Source organism: Aquarana catesbeiana, linkage group LG04 (assembly GCF_042186555.1).
Source record: "Aquarana catesbeiana isolate 2022-GZ linkage group LG04, ASM4218655v1, whole genome shotgun sequence".
In the NCBI taxonomy this organism is placed as follows: Eukaryota; Metazoa; Chordata; class Amphibia; order Anura; family Ranidae; genus Aquarana; species Aquarana catesbeiana.
The window spans coordinates 592,933,666-592,952,541 of NC_133327.1; the positions used below are offsets into that span (position 1 = coordinate 592,933,666).

At 44.5% G+C, this 18,876-nt stretch overlaps 1 protein-coding gene across 6 annotated transcripts in view; it reads left to right on the forward strand.

Annotated features, from left to right (window-relative positions):
- EHBP1 (EH domain binding protein 1) overlaps nt 1–18,876 on the forward strand; it is a 733,557-nt gene that overhangs the window by 388,409 nt on the left and 326,272 nt on the right. For all 6 annotated transcript variants that reach the window (XR_012243991.1, XM_073628177.1, XM_073628181.1 and 3 more), the window contains one exon: nt 16,840–17,018. Coding sequence is in view for 5 of the 6 variants with exons in the window: in XM_073628177.1 (XP_073484278.1) it covers nt 16,840–17,018 (179 nt within the window). In the remaining variant the exon portion in view is untranslated. The remainder of the gene's footprint in view (nt 1–16,839; nt 17,019–18,876) is intronic.

Here is an 18,876-nt window from a genome sequence, read left to right on the forward strand (position 1 = left end):
ACTTGAAGGAGCTGGAGCAGTTTTGCAATGAGGGATGGGCAAAAATCCCAGTGGTAAGATGTGGCAAGCTCATGGAGATTTATCCAAAGCAACTTGGAGCTGTGATAGCCGCAAAAGGTGGCTCTACAAAGTATTGATTTTAGGGGGATGAATAGTTATGCACATTGACTTTTTCTGTTATTTTGTCCTATTTGTTTGCTTCACAATAAAAAAAAAAAAATCTTCAAAGTTGTGGGCATGTTCTGTAAATGAAATGATGCAAATCCTCAAACAATCCATGTTAATTCCAGGTTGTAAGGCAACAAAACACGAAAAATGCCAAGGGGGGTAAATATTTTGCAAGGCACTGTAAAGAACCGAGTTCATAGAAGAGGCCCACAAAACCATCAAGATCTGAAGACTGTGTAAGAATGGGCCAAAATCACACCTGAGCAATGCATGTGACTACTAATTTCTCCACACAGGAGGCGGTTTGAAGTTGTCATTACCAACAAAGGATTTTGTACAAAGTATTAAGTACATTTCAGTTAGCGTGTTCAATACTTTTTTCCCTGTGTCATTCCATTTTATTACACAGAACTTAATTTCTGAACTTGATTTGTTTTGGTTTCTTTATATGTATGGATTGTTACCGACATGTGGTGAAAACTTCATGTCAATACCGTAGCACCCTTAGAAATATATTTACCTAGAAAAATGGTGACATGTTCAATACTTATTTTACCTGCTGTATGTGATTTGATAGATCTACTTTAACTTCCTCCCTTCCTATCCTCATATACTGTATCTCACAAAAGTGAGTACACCCCTCACTTTTTTGTAATTATTTTATTATATCTTTTCATGTGACAACACTGAAGAAATTACACTTTGCTACAATGTAAAGTAGTGAGTGTGCAGCTTGTATAATAGTGTAAATTTGCTGTCCCCCTGGGGCGTGTCCGGATGTAGCAAGTAGCAGGACGTGTTCCAGAGGAGCTCCGCCGGTCCTGGCTTTATCCGTAGCCATCCTGCTCTAAAAACACCTCATTTTACCCCGCAAGGCTCCCTAAGTGCTGCAGCCTGTCATCCTCAGCTGGGACGGAGGGTATTGTGGAGGACGGCCGCTCGACGGAGTAGTAGCAGGCCGGCTCCACTTCCAGGAGGCATTCCGCCATCTTGCGGCCTACAGCGGCCTCGCGATCCCCGGCCTAGATTACCGCAATCCGCGGGAGGGGGACCTCAGCGCTCCGCGCATCGAACCCGTCCAGAGGTGGGAGGAAGTGAGAACTGGGGGAGACAAGCGCACCGCAGCGGCCTCCATTCGGCCCCACAATCAGGACGCGATCCGCCATCTTGCGGCCTGCGGCGCCTCCGCGATCCCCGGCCTCGGGTACCGCGATCGGCGGGAGGAGGGCCACCGCAGGATATACACTGGTGCCACCCAGCCAGAAGCAGCAGCAGGATCCGGAGGAAACAAGGGGGGCACCGTAAATACCATAAAGGCCCTCGGGGGGCTCCATACACCGGCTGCCAGCCACCACTTTGGAGTCCAGGACTATACCAACACTGCCCTGGGGTGCTGGGGTCTGTGGGAGGGAGCTGCCACCCGACCTGGGACCTGCACAAGAGGAGATAAGCATCTAAACGACATAGAAGAATTTGCAGAGACGACCCCCCCTTCTAACCTGAGACCTAGAGGACACTCTACAGCCTATACCACAAGGTACTGTTGTTGGGGGTGACATAGTTGCAGTTTTCAAAGCCCGTGCCCTACCTGAGTCCTCTCCAGTATTATAGATCATTTCATCCAGCAGTGGAGGGCATTTGGGCATGAGAAGAGGCAGATCCAGTTCAGCGAAGACAGGTGGGCATACCCCTAAATCTTCCTCACAGCGGAGGTCACAGGCCCCAGCGGGCCCGACCACCTACGCACACATGGCATCCCAGACCATCCCCACTGATCCGGGCTCGGAGGAGGATCGTTTCCAAGCTCTGATGCAGGCTATTTCTGGATGCCAGAACACCCTGACAGCTAAAATTGATACCCTCCAAATGGAATTCGGACTTATGCGCAGGGATATGGACAAGATGAGGGATCGCATGAATGAAGCGGAGCGGCGAATCGGCGACTCGGAAGATACTATTCGGGACAACCGGGCCTCTATCCACACCCTGCAGGCCAAGGTAAAGATCCTCGAATCGAGGGCTGAGGACAGAGAACCGTAGTCGCAGGAACAATCTGCGGCTGGTGGGCCTCCCGCAGGGCTCTGAGGGTCAGGATCCTACAGCCTTCACGGAAACCCTGCTCCGCACTTTACTTCCACAGGCCCCATTCTCCCCGCATTTCGTGGTGGAACGAGCGCACAGGATGCATCCAGTGCGGGGCCCACCTGGGGCTCCACCGCGTACCTTCATCTTCCGGCTGCTGAATTTCCGCGACAGAGACTTGGCCCTTAGGGAGGCTCGGGAGGTCCCGGAGCTTCGCTTCGAAAACACCAAAATCATGATGTTTCCGGACTACTCTATTGACACCCAGCGTCTCCGCAGAACCTTCGATCACGTCAAAGCACAGCTCCGCCTGAAAGGGCTAAAGTATAACATGTTGTTCCCGGCTCGCCTCAGAGTGATTGATGGAGAGTCCTCTCGATACTTCACCTCGCCGGAGGATGCTTCCCGCTGGTTGGATACCCTACCCCAAGATCGAAGGGGACAGGAGTAGTATATGCAAATGCTGGTGTAAGTGCCCAAAGATGATACCTAGTGCCTTAGAAGTAACTTCTCAGATGTGTGTGACTGTCACTTTCAATACTTACCAAGAAGATCGGCTATGCTCATGTGGTTCCCCAGAGAGCCTTACTCCTGCCCCCCCCCCCTAGTTCTTGGTTTCCTGTTCACTAAAAAAGTGCCTGTTGGGGATGGAGGGGTTGGGGGGGTGGATGGTTCCCTTGCTGGTTCTTTTCCCTCTCCTCCTACCGTTGAACTCTACATGGCGGATTTATCCTCTACCCTCTTCAAATATGTAGAAGCCATAACAGTTCAGACACACTGTATTTTTTTATTTTTTCTCCAGAAGAAACAGGGGACCTCCTTAAAAGGTGTATGGGGGTTTATTGGTCACAGTTGAGACCTAAGTATGTGCCCCTAGCTCCGGCTAGGTGTTTTTATTTTTACTTTTTTTTTATTATGTTTTCTTATATTAGTTTAAAGTTAGCATGGATCTCTATTATGGTGCTTTTATCCTCAGGATACGGACGGATATCTCTGGACTGCATCGAACTTTGACCGCCGCTGTGTTGTTTGGTGTAGGTCTGGGAGTTGTCTCACTGCTTAATAGGGGACTTTCCTAGAATTTAATGGGTTCTGTTTGGGGTACAGGCACGCCGAGTTCTACAGCGGATGTGCGGGGTGGGCCGGGCTTGGGTTTTTGTTTTTTTTGGTTTATCAAAGTTAATTTCTACTACATAAGACAGATGTGTGACAATGTATGTTTTACAAGGGTGCTGTGGATTTGGGCCCTGCCACCGCTCTGCCTAGGTCTGTGGCGGACCCATGTGTACAGTGAATTGATGGTGGTGTCGGCCCCTCGGGGTCCAGCTGACTATAATTTGATCCTCGCATATTCCTATTCCCCCTTGCTATGGCCTCCCTGAGAATTCTTTCCTGGAATGTCCGGGGCCTTGGAGATAAAATAAAGCGCTCCCTAGTGTTCGAATATATTAAGAGATATAACCCCCATATCTGCATATTGCAAGAAACGCATTTAGTGGGGAGTAGGATAATGAGTCTCAAACGGCCCTGGGTTGGGAGACATTTTCATGCCACTCACTCTGGATACTCCCGGGGAGTTAGTATCCTGATTCATAAGTCCCTCCAATTCGAGTTATTGGATGTTAAGCTGGACCCTGGGGGTAGATACGTACTACTACATGCACTTATTGACACGATTGAGATGGTGGTTGTGGGCATTTATTTACCACCCCCGGCTGACATTTCCCTTCTACATAATCTCATCCCTCTCCTAGCCCAATATCCCACAGATAATGTCCTCCTGGCAGGGGACTTTAACATAGCACCTGATCCGTCCCGAGACAGGCTCACACCTGACCCGGCCACGGACTCTTCCTTGTCCAGATGGGCGGCTGTCTTTGGCTTTGTAGATGTGTGGAGATGGAAGCACCCTCATGAACGGTCATACACGTGCTGCTCCCACTCACACAACACACTATCCCGCATTGATCTCATCTACGCTAGTGGCAGTTTTTTGCCCGGGCTTAGGGGGATCAAGATCCTCCCCAGAGGAATATCGGACCATTCGCCGATGTTCTGTGATATGCAGACGGTGACTCCCCCTGCTGACAGAGTCTGGCGACTGTCTAGATTCTGGATAACTCACCCTACTATAGAGATTGAGATGGCCACTTTGATTAGACAATACTGGTTGATAAATGCTGACTCTACTACACCGGGTAATGACTGGGATGCATTCAAGGCCTATATCAAAGGATGTTACATGTCTTCCATAGCTACGGAACGTAAAAACAATCAGATTGCACTGGAAGAGGCGGAGGCCAGAGCCCAGACGCTCAAGTCTGACTTTGCCCTCACGGCTAGCCCCCTTATAGGACAGGATATGAGAGCAGTTTATAGGGAGGTTCAGCTTCTTAGGGTGGCCAAGGTCAAAAAAAGACAGTTGGTCCAAACACAAAAAATTTTTGAACAAGGGGAGAAGACGGGGAGACTGTTAGCCTGGCTAACTAAAGAACAATCCATGACCCCCACTATAGCAAGAGTCGAGTCGTCGGACGGTACGATAAAGACAGACCCATTAGATATAAATACATGCTTTAGGGAGTTCTACTCCAGTCTGTACTCTTTGAGGGCAGGATACTCTGATGAAGAGCTCTCTGAGTTCTTGGATGGAGTGGAATTTCCTACTCTTACCCCGGAGGCAAGACAGTCCCTCGATAGCCCGATCACAATAGAAGCGGTTCAAATAGCCCTGGGCTCTTTACAATCTGGTAAAACACCGGGAGCGGATGGAATCCCTCCTGAATTTTATCAGCAATATACTGAGGAAATGGTCCCAAGAATACACAGCATGTTGGTTAAGACGCTAAGAGAGGGCGCCCTCCCCCCTTCCATGGCACAAGCCATAATAGTTGTGGTGCCCAAACCAGGTAAGGATCCCCAATTGTGTTCGTCCTATAGGCCCATCTCCCTATTGAATTCTGATGCAAAAGTGTTGACCAAAATCCTTGCTAGACGCCTTAATGAGGTAATACTATCATTGGTGCACGAGGACCAATCGGGGTTCATGCCGGGCAAAGGCACAGACATAAACCTGCGGAGACTGTATGCGGTCTTGACCTCGGGGGTTGGAGACGTTGACCAAGCGGTAGTGGCCTCCCTGGACGCGGAAAAAGCTTTCGATTCCGTGGAATGGAATTATCTATGGGAGGTCCTCCGCAGATTTGGATTTGGTCCCGTCTTCATCTCCTGGGTTGAGGCGGTGTACAGATCTCCAACAGCCGTGGTGCGCACTGGAACGGTCCTCTCAGTCCTTTCCCCTCCGTAGGGGGATGAGACAGGGCTGCCCATTATCCCCGGGGCTTTTTGCGCTCGCGATAGAGCCCATGGCTATCCTAATAAGGTCCAACCCACGTATACAGGGTATTACTATAGGCCCACTACAAGAGAAGGTGTCATTATATGCAGATGACACCCTTTTATACCTTAAGGATGATGGACAATCGTTGACACAAGCGCTTCAGGTAATAGATAGATACGGGCAATACTCCGGAATATGCATTAACTAGGGGAAGTCGCTGCTGTTCCCGCTGCACTCTGGGGTTGCTCCTTCGCACTTGGACGCACAGCTTCGCCGGGTGTCACAGTTCAGATACCTTGGCGTAGAGATACATAGAGACCTTCATCAATTCATTGGCCTTAATTTGGCCCCGGTGATGTCTCGGGTGACCCACCAATTTTCATCATGGAAGTCTTTCCCCCTTAGTCCAGTGGGACACGTAAACTTAATTAAGATGTCTATCCTGCCCAAATTCATTTACCTATTTCGTCAAACTCCTGTCCCTATACCGAATTCCTTTTTTAATAAATTAGACAGCTTAATCGTATCCTTTGTATGGAATGGAAAGGCCCCTAGAATCGCAAAAACAACCCTATAATTACCGGTTACATTAGGAGGCCTGGCACTCCCAAGTTTCCTAAAATATTACTGGGCGGCGGTCCTGGTGACGGTAAAATGGTGGTTGGCGAAGGAGCCCTCTAACCCTGCATCCGCGGTGGAGGCCGCGTTACTTGGTTCTTATTCGGAGCTAAGAAATCTTATACATAGGGGGCCCCGCTCCAATCTCAAAATGACTGTGCCCATGAAAACGACCATCAAAGTATGGGATACGGTAAACACGAAGCTAGGTAAGCAAAATACATGGTCCCCTGTGACACCACTTTGGGGTAATCCACGGTTGAGCCATTTCCACTCGATACCAGATCCCGTCATATGGGCTAGATACGGAATAGTTACCCTGAGTGACATTGTATTGCAGGGACAACTGATAACATTTGATGAACTGAAGAGTAGAAAGGGCCTCCCAAACCAGATGTTTTTTAGATTCCTTCAGATAAGACATGCTTTCCGCTCCCAGTTTCCTGGTCCGGTGATCTTGCGGATGTCAGATTTGAAAACTGAGCTCAGCGCACCTGAGGGAACCAGACTGCTGTCGACTATGTACAATAAGCTTGCACGACTGGACACGTCTAGAGTCTCACAATTGATGTCTAACTGGCAACGTGACATTCCTGACCTGACTGATGAGGACTGGGAAGAAGGGGTACAGCAATACCTAACTCTGACCATTTCCTCCAGGGATAGGTTTACCCAATTAAAATTTCTCCATCGGGCTTATTACTCCCCATCGCGCCTTGCTAAAATTTACACGAATAGAACAGCCACCTGTCCTAGGTGTGATGCGGATGATGCCGATTTCTTCCATACGGTGTGGACATGTCCAAGGATAGTGGGTTTTTGGAAGATAGTCCTGGATGATATTAATTCGGTGGGCAAAGTCAGGGTCCCCTATAGTCCTATCCCCCTCTTGTTGGGCATATGCGACTCTCTTGAGGCCCCCAAAAGGAAAAAAATATTCGTTTTCTGCACAGCAATGTATGCCAGAAAGGCGATTCTCCTTAATTGGAACCAGCCTCAACCACCCACTAAACAACTATGGCTCTCTCTTATCAATGCAGCCCTGCCCCTATATAAGCTTACATATATGGGGAGAAATTGTCCGAAGAAATTCGATAGGATATGGGCGGGATGGGTGGAGGCCAAACACCTAACCATTGCATAAATATAATGGATACTTTACATTAGCCCATTGGCTACCCAGTGATCCGGACATGGCCTGGCCGATACACAGCTAGTATATAACTAGGGTTGGGGGACCCCTGTCGGGCTCCCCCCGCCCCCCCCAGGGGTCTTATAAGTATATATGATTTGGAGATTTAATAGTATACTTTCGCCACTATGTGAGACATTGAACTGTATTATTTTCACTGTACTTATTGACTTGTCATGATATAGATGATCATTGTACAATATCTGTCTTGAACTAATGTTACTTGTTTATTTCTGTTTGTTCAGAACAAATAAATAAACTTTATGTTAAAAAAAAAAAAAAAAATTTTGCTGTCCCCTCAAAATAACTCAACACACAGCCATTAATGTATAAACTGCTGGCAACAAAAGTGAGTACACCTCGAAGGGAAAATGTCCAAATTGGGCACAATTAGCCATTTTCCCTCCCCGGTGTCATGTGACTCATTAGTGTTACAAGGTCTCAGGTGTAAATGGGAAGCAGGTGTGTTAAATTTGGTGTTATTGCTCTCACTCTCACATACTGGTCACTGGAAGTTCAACATGGCACCACATGGCAAAGAGTGCTCTGAGGATCTGGAAAAAAGCATTCTTGCTCTACATAAAGATTGCCAAGAACCCGAAACTGAGCTGCAGCACGGTGGACAAGACCATAAAGCCGTTTAACAGAACAGGTTCCACTCAGAACAGACCCGCCATGGTTGATCAAAGAAGTTGATTGCACATGCTCAGCGTCATATCCAGAGGTTGTCTTTTGGAAATAGACGTATGAGTGCTGCCAGCATTGCTGCAGAGGTTGAAGGGGTGGGGGGTCAGACTGTCAGTGCACAGACCGCATCAAATTGGTCTGAATGTCTGTCGTCCCAGAAGGAAGCCTCTTATAAAGATGATGCACAAATAAGCCCGCAAACAGTTTGCTGAAGACAAGCAGACTAAGGACATGGATTACTGGGACCATGTCCTGTGGTCTGGTGAGACCAAGATAAACATACTTGGTTCAGATGGTGTCAAGCATGTGTGGCGGAAACCAGGTGAGGAGTACAAAGACAAGTGTGTCTTGCCTACAGTCAAGCATGGTGGTGGGAGTTTCATGGTCTGGGACTGCATGAGTGCTGCCAGCACTGGGGAGCTACAGTTCATTGAGAGAACCATGAATGCCAACTTGTACTGTGACATACTGAAACAGAGCATGATCCCCTCCCTTCAGAGACTGGGCCGCAGGGCAGTGTTCCAACATAATGACCCCAAACACACCTCCAAGAGAACCACTGCCTTGCTAAAGAAGCTGAGGGTAAAGGTGATGGACTGGCCAAGCATGTCTCCAGACCTAAACCCTATTCAGCATCTGTGGGGCATCCTCAAATGGAAGGTGGAGGAGTGCAAGGTCTCTAACATCCACCAGCTCCGTGATGTCATCATGGAGGAGTGGAAGAGGACTCCAGTGGCAACCTGTGAAACTCTGGTGAACTCCATGCCCAAGAGGTTTAAGGCAGTGCTGGAAAATAATGATGGCCACACAAATTGACACTTTGGGCCCAATTTGAACATTTTCACTTAGGGGTGTACTCACTTTTGTTGCCAGAGGTTTAGACATTAATGGCCGTGTGTTGAATTATTTTGAGGGGACAGCAAATTTACACTGTTATACAAGCTGTACACTCACTACTTTACATTGTAGCAAAGTGTAATTTCTTCAGTGTTGTCACATGAAAAGATATAATATATTTACAAAAATGTGAAGGTATACTCACTTTTGTGAGATACTGTACATTCCCTTCACTCCACTGCCATTCCGTTTGGTTGCTGGATGCAAAGAGAAATATGTGGTGTGATGGTTACACTGCTGCCACCAGAATGTAGGGTATTACACACAGTCTCAGCCTTCACAGAGATTTTCCAGCTCTAGGAAAATTAAAGCACCAGCAGATTGAGAGTGATTGCCGCTGAGCAGGTAACCCTTTATAATCACATAATAGCCACCATAACATGTTTTTACATAAACACGCACCGTTCACAGGATCTTCTGTTACAGTGCTGACCTTGAGCCTGGGTTCACACTATTGTGAATTGGATGCGTGGTTCCCTGCATCCAATTTGCATAGCAGGAGATTGTGACTGGCTCTGTATGGAGCTGGTTCACACATCTCCGCAGCGGCTCCAGTGCGAATTGCACAGGAGTCCTGTGCGTCTTTTGGTCCGAATTCAGCCCAAAATTCGGGCTGAAATCGGACCTGAATCGCTGAATGGAGACGCACCGGACTCCTGCTGTAAGCCGCTGTGTTCTCTAGTGTGAACCAAGCCTCAAAGAAAATATATGTATCAATTATTACCACATCCAGATAGTAATGTTTACACTACGATAGCTCCTTCCAAATGCAACATTCTTTTATTTTTAATTAGAGATTTCAGAAATTCAACTACCAATTTTTAAATATTGCTTTAATGAAAAGGAAGCAAGATTCATCTGGTCTTTTGGTTCAGGTTTTCTTGAAGAATAAATTCAGTCATATATATCAGAGTCACTGGCCATCATACTGTAAATTAAAACTTGATAGTTTCCATAGAAAGATGACAGGCCAGATGTGCAAATGGTTATCTTTTCTGGTCCTGGAGACCTTTGTCTGCATTGTGTCATATGTGTCTTAAAGTGGATGTTAACCCCCAATTTTTTTTTTTTTTTTTTTAATTAAGACTCATATCTGTTGCAGCAGAGGATGAAGAGTTGCCACGAAGAGTTAATCCAGCTCTGAGCAATCCTCTTATCTTTCTTCAGTAAGCTAAAAAGGACACACAGAGAAATAGGTGTCTGTTTCTTCCCCCTTGCTGTGAGTGACAGGTGATTTCCTTATCTCATGCAGAAGTGTGAGAGAAGCATTCTGTGTACTTCAAATCCCCCTCCTTTCTTCTCCAGCTCTCCCAAGATTGGCTGCTCCACACCTCAGCATGATTGGGCATGCTGAAGTCATGTGGTGACTCTCTTGTGTTTTGACTGGATGTTGGTGATCATGGGGCATAATCCACGAGACCAGCAGAAGTTCAGTTTAAGAAATATCGATGCCTGGTCAAGGGGAGTGTAGAGGTAGGCATGCAGTCTACTGACATCATGACTCCACCCACCGTGCCCTGGACAACAGACCTACCCACAGAATCCGGAGTATTGCAGGACTCCAAACAGCTAAAGGGGAGATATTTAACAGGTAAGGATACATGCAGGAGGCATGTATATCCTTATAGATCAGCACTATGGAAGTTATTTAGAAATTATGAGTGGGTTTACATCCACTTTAAGCTGGGTTGTGTTCCATCAAAGGTGTCGCCTCCCATGAACGCCAAGCACAGCTATGAGATTAAACCACTTTCCGTCTGGCCACTGTACCATATACCCATATTTCCTCCCAGAGCTACGCCTCATGTGCGCCCCTGGGGGCAGGCAGCGGTGTGATCTGTGACCGATGCATCGACTCGACATAGCGGATCACGGAACTGTGTACTAGGCCAGTGTGCTTCTCCCTGGTACCATGTGATCGCTATAAACAATTACAGCAATCACATGTCCAGTAGTAAATAATAGCTATCATTCATGACGCCATTGAGAATTGCTGGGATCTCTGTGATCGGTCACAGTGATCACATAGTACAGAACCAATCACAGCATGTACCATGTGATAGCTATGGCCAATCATGGCTATCACAATAGTTTTCAATTTTCAATGGCTGAATTGATGCAGCCAAGAACAGTCAGAAAGGGTTGCTTACATAGCTACCATGGCTGTATAAGCAATTGTGCAAAAAATAAACAAAAATCACAAACACCTTCCCAGAGTAGTACAGTGTCATATATATATATATATATATATATATATATATATATATATATATATATATATCAGGAATAAAGTTGTGAAGATGTTTAAAGCAGTGTTAGGTTATAAAAAATAAACCCAAGCTTTGAACAGAGCACTGTTCATTCCATCATCTGAAATGGAAAGAGTATGGCACAATTGCAAACCTACCAAGACATGGCCATCCACCTAAACAGACAGGACGTGCAAGGAGAGCATTAATCAGAGAAGCAGCCAAGAGGCTCATAGTAACTCTAGAGGAGCTGCAGAGATCCACAGCTCAGATGGGAGAATCTGTCCACAGGACAACTTTTAGCCGTGTACTCCACAAATCTGGCCTTTATGGAAGAGTGGCAAGAAGAAAGCCATTGTTAAAAAAAGACATAAGAAGTCCTGTTTACAGTTTGCGAAAAGAAGCCATGTGAGGAAAACAGCAAACATGTGGAAGAAGGCACTCCGGTCAGATGAGACCAAAATTAAACTTTTTGCCCTAAAAGCAAAACTGTATGTGTGGTTGAAAACTAACACTGCACATCACCCTGAACACACCATCACCACTGTAAAACATGGTGGTGGCAGCATCATGTTGTGGGGATGTATTTCTTCAGCAGGGTCAGGGAAGGTGGTCAGAGTTGATGGGAGGATGGATGGAGCCAAATACAGGGCAATCTTAGATGAAAACCTTTTGGAGTCTGCACAAGACTTGGGACTGGGGCGGAGGCTCACCTTCCAATAGGACAATGACCCTAAACATACAGCCAAAGCTACAATGTAATGGTTTAGATCAAAGCATATTGATGTGTTAGAACGGCCCAGTCAAAGTCCAGGCCTAAATCCAACTGAGAATCTGTGGCAAGACTTGAAAACGGCTGTTCAGACGCTCTCCATCCAAATCTGACAGAGCTTGAGCTATTTTGCAAAGAAGAATGGGCAAAAATGTCACTCTAGATGTGCAAAGCTGGTAGAGACATCCCCAAAAAGACTTGCAACTGTAATTGCAGCGAAAGGGGGTTCTACAAAGTATCGACACAGGGCTGAATATAAATGCAGCCTCACTTTTCACATATTTATTTGTAAAAAAAATTAGACATTTATGTTTTTGGTTGTAACATGACAATGTGGAAAATTTCAAGGGGTATGAATACTTTTTCAAGGCACTGTATGTTAGTGCTGTGGTGCTAGTCTGTATCCCTAATCACTGCCATACCAGTAATATTGTCCCCGATCACCACCACAACAATCTGTGTCCCTGGTTTTGATACAATTGGTTGATTTGTGTGATACACCAGATACAATGTCCGGTATACAGTATAATCAGCCCAAAAAGTGAGAGTCTTGCACATGTGGTATTGCAACACTCGTTAGTGGGAGTAGCAGAATGTGCTTTAGGGTGTAATTCTAAGTATGCCTATGCTGTATGTGAGAAATAACTTTGTGAAAAAAAGAAAAACATTTTTTGAATTTCTTTATTTTCCAAAAAAAATTTGAGAAAAAAAAACAAATTAAAACTTACTATGCCGCTTACTAAATACCATGGACTGTCTACTCTCCAAAAAGGGGTCATTTGAGGGATTTTTGTACTGTCCTTGCATTTTAGGGCCTCAAGAAATCAGATGGCCAGGATTTCAAATATATATACCATAGTTTGTAGAATAAATAATATCCATTAATTTGGGTTATTTTTACCAAAGAAATGTAGCAGAATACATTTTAGCCTACATTTATAAATAAAGATTTATTTGCAAAATTTTAAAACCAAAACTAACAAAAACCCACTTGTCAAAATGTTTTGTATTTTTTCACTTCTATAGCAAAAAAAAAAACAGTGGTGATTAAATATTACCAAAAGAAAGCTCTACCTGTCTCTAAAGGAAAACAAAGTTTAATTTGGGTACAGTGTTGCATGTCTGAGTAATTGTCATGCAAAGTGTGACAGTACTGAAAAATGGCCTGGCAGGAACGGGGTAAGTGTGTGGTCTTGAGGAGAGTAAAAGTGACCATTTTTGTTGCTGACAATGCCCACCAAGAGGGCAAAGATCACTAGATGGGAATTTGTCCCTAACATCCTTCATCACTCACTGGGAGAACTGCAGAACACAGTGCCTGTGGTAAATCTAGGCTTTTTCCCATCTCAGATCCTGGGTGTGTTGCACTCTGTTCCATAGGGGGTTATTAAATGCATAGCCTTCCGGAGAAGCCTGGTTGGTGTTTTTTAAACTTGCCATCATTTGAGTTCCCAAACTCTTGGCTTGGACTCCCCACACTGCCTCCTTCCTGGGCAGGGATATACTGCAAATGCTTGAGCCATCTTTGACACACATACATCGATCTGGTATTCACTTCTCCTGGCTTCACCACAGACCAGCAATCCTCTGGACATTCCTAGGATCCATATTGCCTACAGTGACTGAAGGTTAATCCCTTCCTGTTCTGCAGTGTTTAGTCATGAATACCCCCAGTGGGACATTCCTCACACCCTGTTGCAGGTCATTGAAGCAAGGAACGTGGGCCAGGGGGCCCTGCCAACCTACACTTTGCTAATGGCTCAGGGGAAGAGGGGGTGTCTGTAGTATTTCCCCTAAAGGTGAAGCCCGCACTGCTGTTCCCAAAACGTAGTTGCTACCATCCTCAGAGTCAACTCCTTTAGGGCCTCCCCACCTTCTTATCAGAAGAGGAATTTTTCAGCACAATGTCAGATTTTACAAGGGAATTTTCAGCCCTATTAGAAGCCTCAGGCCCCTTCTTCCTCTTACTCAGAATCCATCTCTGGTCTTCCTCTGGATTTCATAAAGAGGAGGATGAGGCTGATTGGTTCAGAGGATTCAGTAAAAGTTTAGTCCAGTGATATACAGTATCTCCCAAACTTAAGGATAAAATTTCTATCCTTATCTAAGCAGTGTAAGCGTGCCTTGACCTAGCACCACCTGCGTTGTCCTTGCCATAGGTCACCAGCCTGGCTTCCCTAAAAATGCTTTGGCCTGCTATAACCTTCCCTGTACTCTCACTTTAATATCCCATATTGTATGATGACTGGCCTCATCTTGGGAAGATCTTTGTCCCTCCCGAGCAGTTTGCCAAGCAGTATGCTCTAGAAGAAGGGTTACCAGAAAAACAAAGTGGTCTGTCTCGTCGTAGACCCAGCCATTTTTTGCCTTAACTTAACTTTTACAATCCTTGTTCAAGATGTTCCACTATCTCTAGAAGAAGGGTTACCAGAAAAACAAAGTGGTCTGTCTCGGTTGTAGATCCAGCCATTTTTTGCCTTAACATAACGTTTACAATCCTTGTTCAAGATGTTCCACTATTCAAGGACTCTGTGGCTAAAAGATTGGAAGCCCTATCTGAGGCTTTGTTCCTTCTTGCAGGACTTGCTGATCTGCCATTGCGACTAGGTCACATCAGGACCCTGAAGCCAGCGGATGCTTTGTCCTCATACAACTGGTGCTGTTACATGTGGCCCTGAGCTATTGTTTATGTGCTAGCAGATAATACTTCACTAGGTATTCAGAATGGTCCATCCAGATCTTGGCACAACTCCATCTGATTGTGTGTTGGCCACTTTAGATGTGAGGAGCCTTTATGCAGTCATCCTACACCCTGCCCCGACTCATGGAGTAATGAGCAGAATAGTTAATGGTGTACATGCCCCTCAACTGGGTAAGCATCCAGTTGATGGCCTTCTATACATGTTTGCGCTCTGTCCCTGATCTCTTGGGATTCTCCTGACATAGCATTGCTTATTGATATGCTGTGCAATATTTTGCGATGTGTGTACAATTTCTGACTGGTTTACTTTTTTTTTTAATTATGGATGAGAACTGTATGCCTTGCTATATATTTGTTTTGCTGCTGAGCAGGGCTTCATTCCCTCTTTTTTTCCCACTTTCACTTATGGCCCATGGTGGTTATACACAGTATATTATATGTACTTTATTTTATGTATTTTTTATGTATGTACTCTCTTGAATAAACTTTATTCTATGTGCTTTTTTTTCTGTACACTTTTTATGTGTCTACTCATATTTTGTATTTTACCGTAATGATTGGTATGGCAGCGGTGTCAGATCTAATTATTATCTTGTTTTTTCCACTAATGGTAAAATTCTCTGTACATTGGTGCGCTTAGCGGTGTCTAGTTCATTTCTTGATTATCTGTTTAATACTTGACTCCCTTCGGGTTGGATTTTATGCTGTTTCTCTAGTAGTAATAGCTTCAGGACGCTCACCCCTGTTCCTCCCCTGTGTGACAGAGTGCTCTTGTTTCACCTAGCTGGTAGTGGAGTACTGATTCCATTTATTTGCACTCTTTTTGTATTTTTTTTTTTAATGCAGCTGGTTTAAGCACCTGAATGTGACTTTTTGTTTGCTTAGTTCAACATCCTATTCAGAGAAGGAGAGAGGCAGGATTTGTGGAAGTTGTGCTTCATGCGCATCTGTAGATTAAAAACAGGCCAATAGTAGGCAAATACAGAGTCAGCAAAGAGATGACCTAATCAGTAAACTGCTGCTTGTCCATTATTATATTTCTAAAAAAAATTCTAAGCCCCTGTGATATAAAACACTATACATTAGGGATCAAAGCATTTATCATCTTCCTAGCAATGTCCTACTCGTGTGAGCATCCAATCCTCACATTGTCATTGTTTGTCACTGAAACAAATGGTGTATTCTCCTTCCTTGTTCCTGTTTGGCAAACTTTGGTGGAAAGTCACTTTTCCTGAACTATATGTGGCTGAATTGTTGTGTTTGAAACTGAGCTTGTAATGAGTCTAATTTGAATCTAATGTGTCTATTAGTACATGGGACTACCATGTGTCAAATGACTTGCATTCTTTAAGGTCTAGGTTTGTCTATAAATGGAGGCGATGGACCTTTGACATCCTTCCCCCATCCTCCAAACTGGATCATTCATAAAAACTGTAGTACAGCCAATATGAATGAAGGAGCTGGGTGGAAAGAGCGGGCACACTCAGGCACTCTTGATGAGTGAGTGCCTGGGACAGCTCCTTAGTTCTGTTTACGATGGCCGCATCAGAGGATTATGGGGTGGGGGTCCATCAGAGGAGGAAGATTACTGCAGAACTAGAGAACAGAAGCACAAGGGACACATCAGACTGAACATAAGTAATGCCCCTTGCGCTAATTTTTTTTTTTTTTTTTTAGGTAAACAAAGTCTTTAATACTATATGATATTCATAATCGTAATAATCAACAAGGGAAGATGCAAACAAAAATAATATTAATGAGGCTAGTATATTGTATACTGGTATGCTCACATTTGCATACTAGTATATATGTTTTGGGGCATATGCTAATGCATTTATTACTTTATTTTAGAATTTTTCTTGAGGGTAGCCATAGACATTAGTTGACCAATAGGTCTCTGATATAAGAATTGTGTAGATGGTCACATCATTATTACATCGTCTGACAACTAATTCTGGTCAATCCTATTTGCGTCTAAGTTATTTTTTGTGTTGAAACTTGTCTGTGTAATTTTGGTATCTACCACCTTTCTAGCTGTATTGTTCTTTGTGTATGTACTGTATTATAAGTTGTTTATTTTCGCTTGATGATATTCATTCAGGTTCTGATGTGTTTGTGTTTTTTTTTTTTCAGCCCAGCCCTTTACCGAGCCCAATTCTGGGGAGACTACCCAATGCTAGCCAGTCACTGCTCGCATGGTGCAAGGAAGTAACAAAAACTTACAGAGGTGTTAAAATAACCAATTTCACTACTTCATGGAGGAATGGCTTGGCATTTTGTGCAATATTACACTACTTTAGACCAGACTTGATGTAAGTATATACACACCTATGTGATCTGTCTCCCAAGAAAGCTACCATATTGTCTCTTCGGAGGCTAGTTACCCCCGCATGGGTTTGCATGAATTTCTATCATTTTACAGTGTAGACAAAATGTATGGACATCCAAATATACATAATTTAGTCAGTTACCATGAATGCTGTATGCTGGGAAAAATTCCAGCACACTCTTATTTTGGGTGCGTTGATCAGTTTGCTATTCAAATATATTCAAATGAATTCTTTCAGCACAACATGCATTTATGTACATCTTTGCAATATGTGTGAATGCATACACTCTAAGACGGCTTTCACACCGAGCCGCGGGGGGGGGGAGGGGCGTCCGCAATAAAGCGGCGCCATATTTAGCGCCGCTTTACCGTCGTTTTAGCGGCGCAGTTTGGCTGCTAGCGGGGCGCTTTTAACCCCCCGCTAGCGGCCGAAAAGGGATTAAATCCGCCCGCAAAATGCCACCGGTGTCGCAGCGCTGCCACCGGTGTCGCAGCGCTGCCACATTGATTTCAATGGGGAGCAGCAATGGAGGAGCGGTGAGTTTCACCGCTCCAAAGAAGCTGCAGGCAGGACTTTTTGTGATGCCCTGCCAGCGCACTGCTCCTGTGTGAGAGCCCTCGGGCTCTCACACTGGAGTGAATGGAGCCGCTTTTTCCAGGCGCTATACAGGCGCTAATTTTAGCACTGTAGCGCCTGAAAAACACTGGCAGTGTGAAAGGGGTCTTAAAGTTGCAATACAGTTCTTCATTTTACTTTCATATAAATACACTTTAATATCAGCATATCAAATTAAACAGATAGCTGAATTAAGTTAGTGAGTAGTAGTAAGGAGGGATTTAGGGACAGCCCCCTTGCACTCTGCTATGCGATATTGACCTTTATGTGTTAGCAGTTATAAGACAGTCAACAAGAACATATTAGACAACATGCAAAGACAGTTCAAGCAAGCCTGGAATTTGTGGGCTTCAATATAAATTGGTCATGTGAGAACTTGGAAACTTGCTCCATTCTTTCCCCCTCTGTTCTTTCCCTCTTACCCCACACCTGGCTCCTCCCTACTACTGTCTCTTAGGTTCTCACTCCATCTACATATGAGAAGAATTATCTCCACCCTCCTGTTTAATAAAAAATTTTATTACATGAATATATTTACTCAACAAGCTTAGAGTGACTTTTGAGCTCACCTTGGAGTCATAAACAATGGATACAAAATCATCTTTCCATAACTTCCATGACATCCATGGCCATCCAAAGTGGTCATTCCAATTTTAATATAGACACACCCAACAAACACAAATAAATATACAGCATGAGACCTTGATTATTTTCCTTTTCTTTTGCAAAATACATTTGGTTAAGATGAGCATGCAAATCTGTAGTTAAAACCTAATAATTCATTGAAATTGAGTCAGCCAGTGAAAAAAGTTAGTGCTGGGCTTTCTTATTAAAAAGCGTGGTATGCACAGCTCGCTATATATCATGAATACTATGTGTAAAATAGTTTATATTTAGGTTAGGAAACATGTACACCATTTAAGAAACTTGATTATTTCTAAAGAGTCAAGTGAATAAAATAGAAAAAAGTATAACCAGTGAAGTAACTAGCCTCAGGCTATACACAGAGGTGAAACAAATCCTTCTCTACAGCCTCCTAAACACACATTTTACACAGCATTTTTATTTTCAGAAGGCAGGAGCGGGATCTGATGTCATAAACTGCACAGTATACAGCAGAGACTTGAATGTAATCAGAGACCTAAGTGAAGGGAATGGACACACCTCCCTCTACACACAGTCCCATAGGGAAACATGCAGATCTGAGGCTGTCAATCACCTTCTG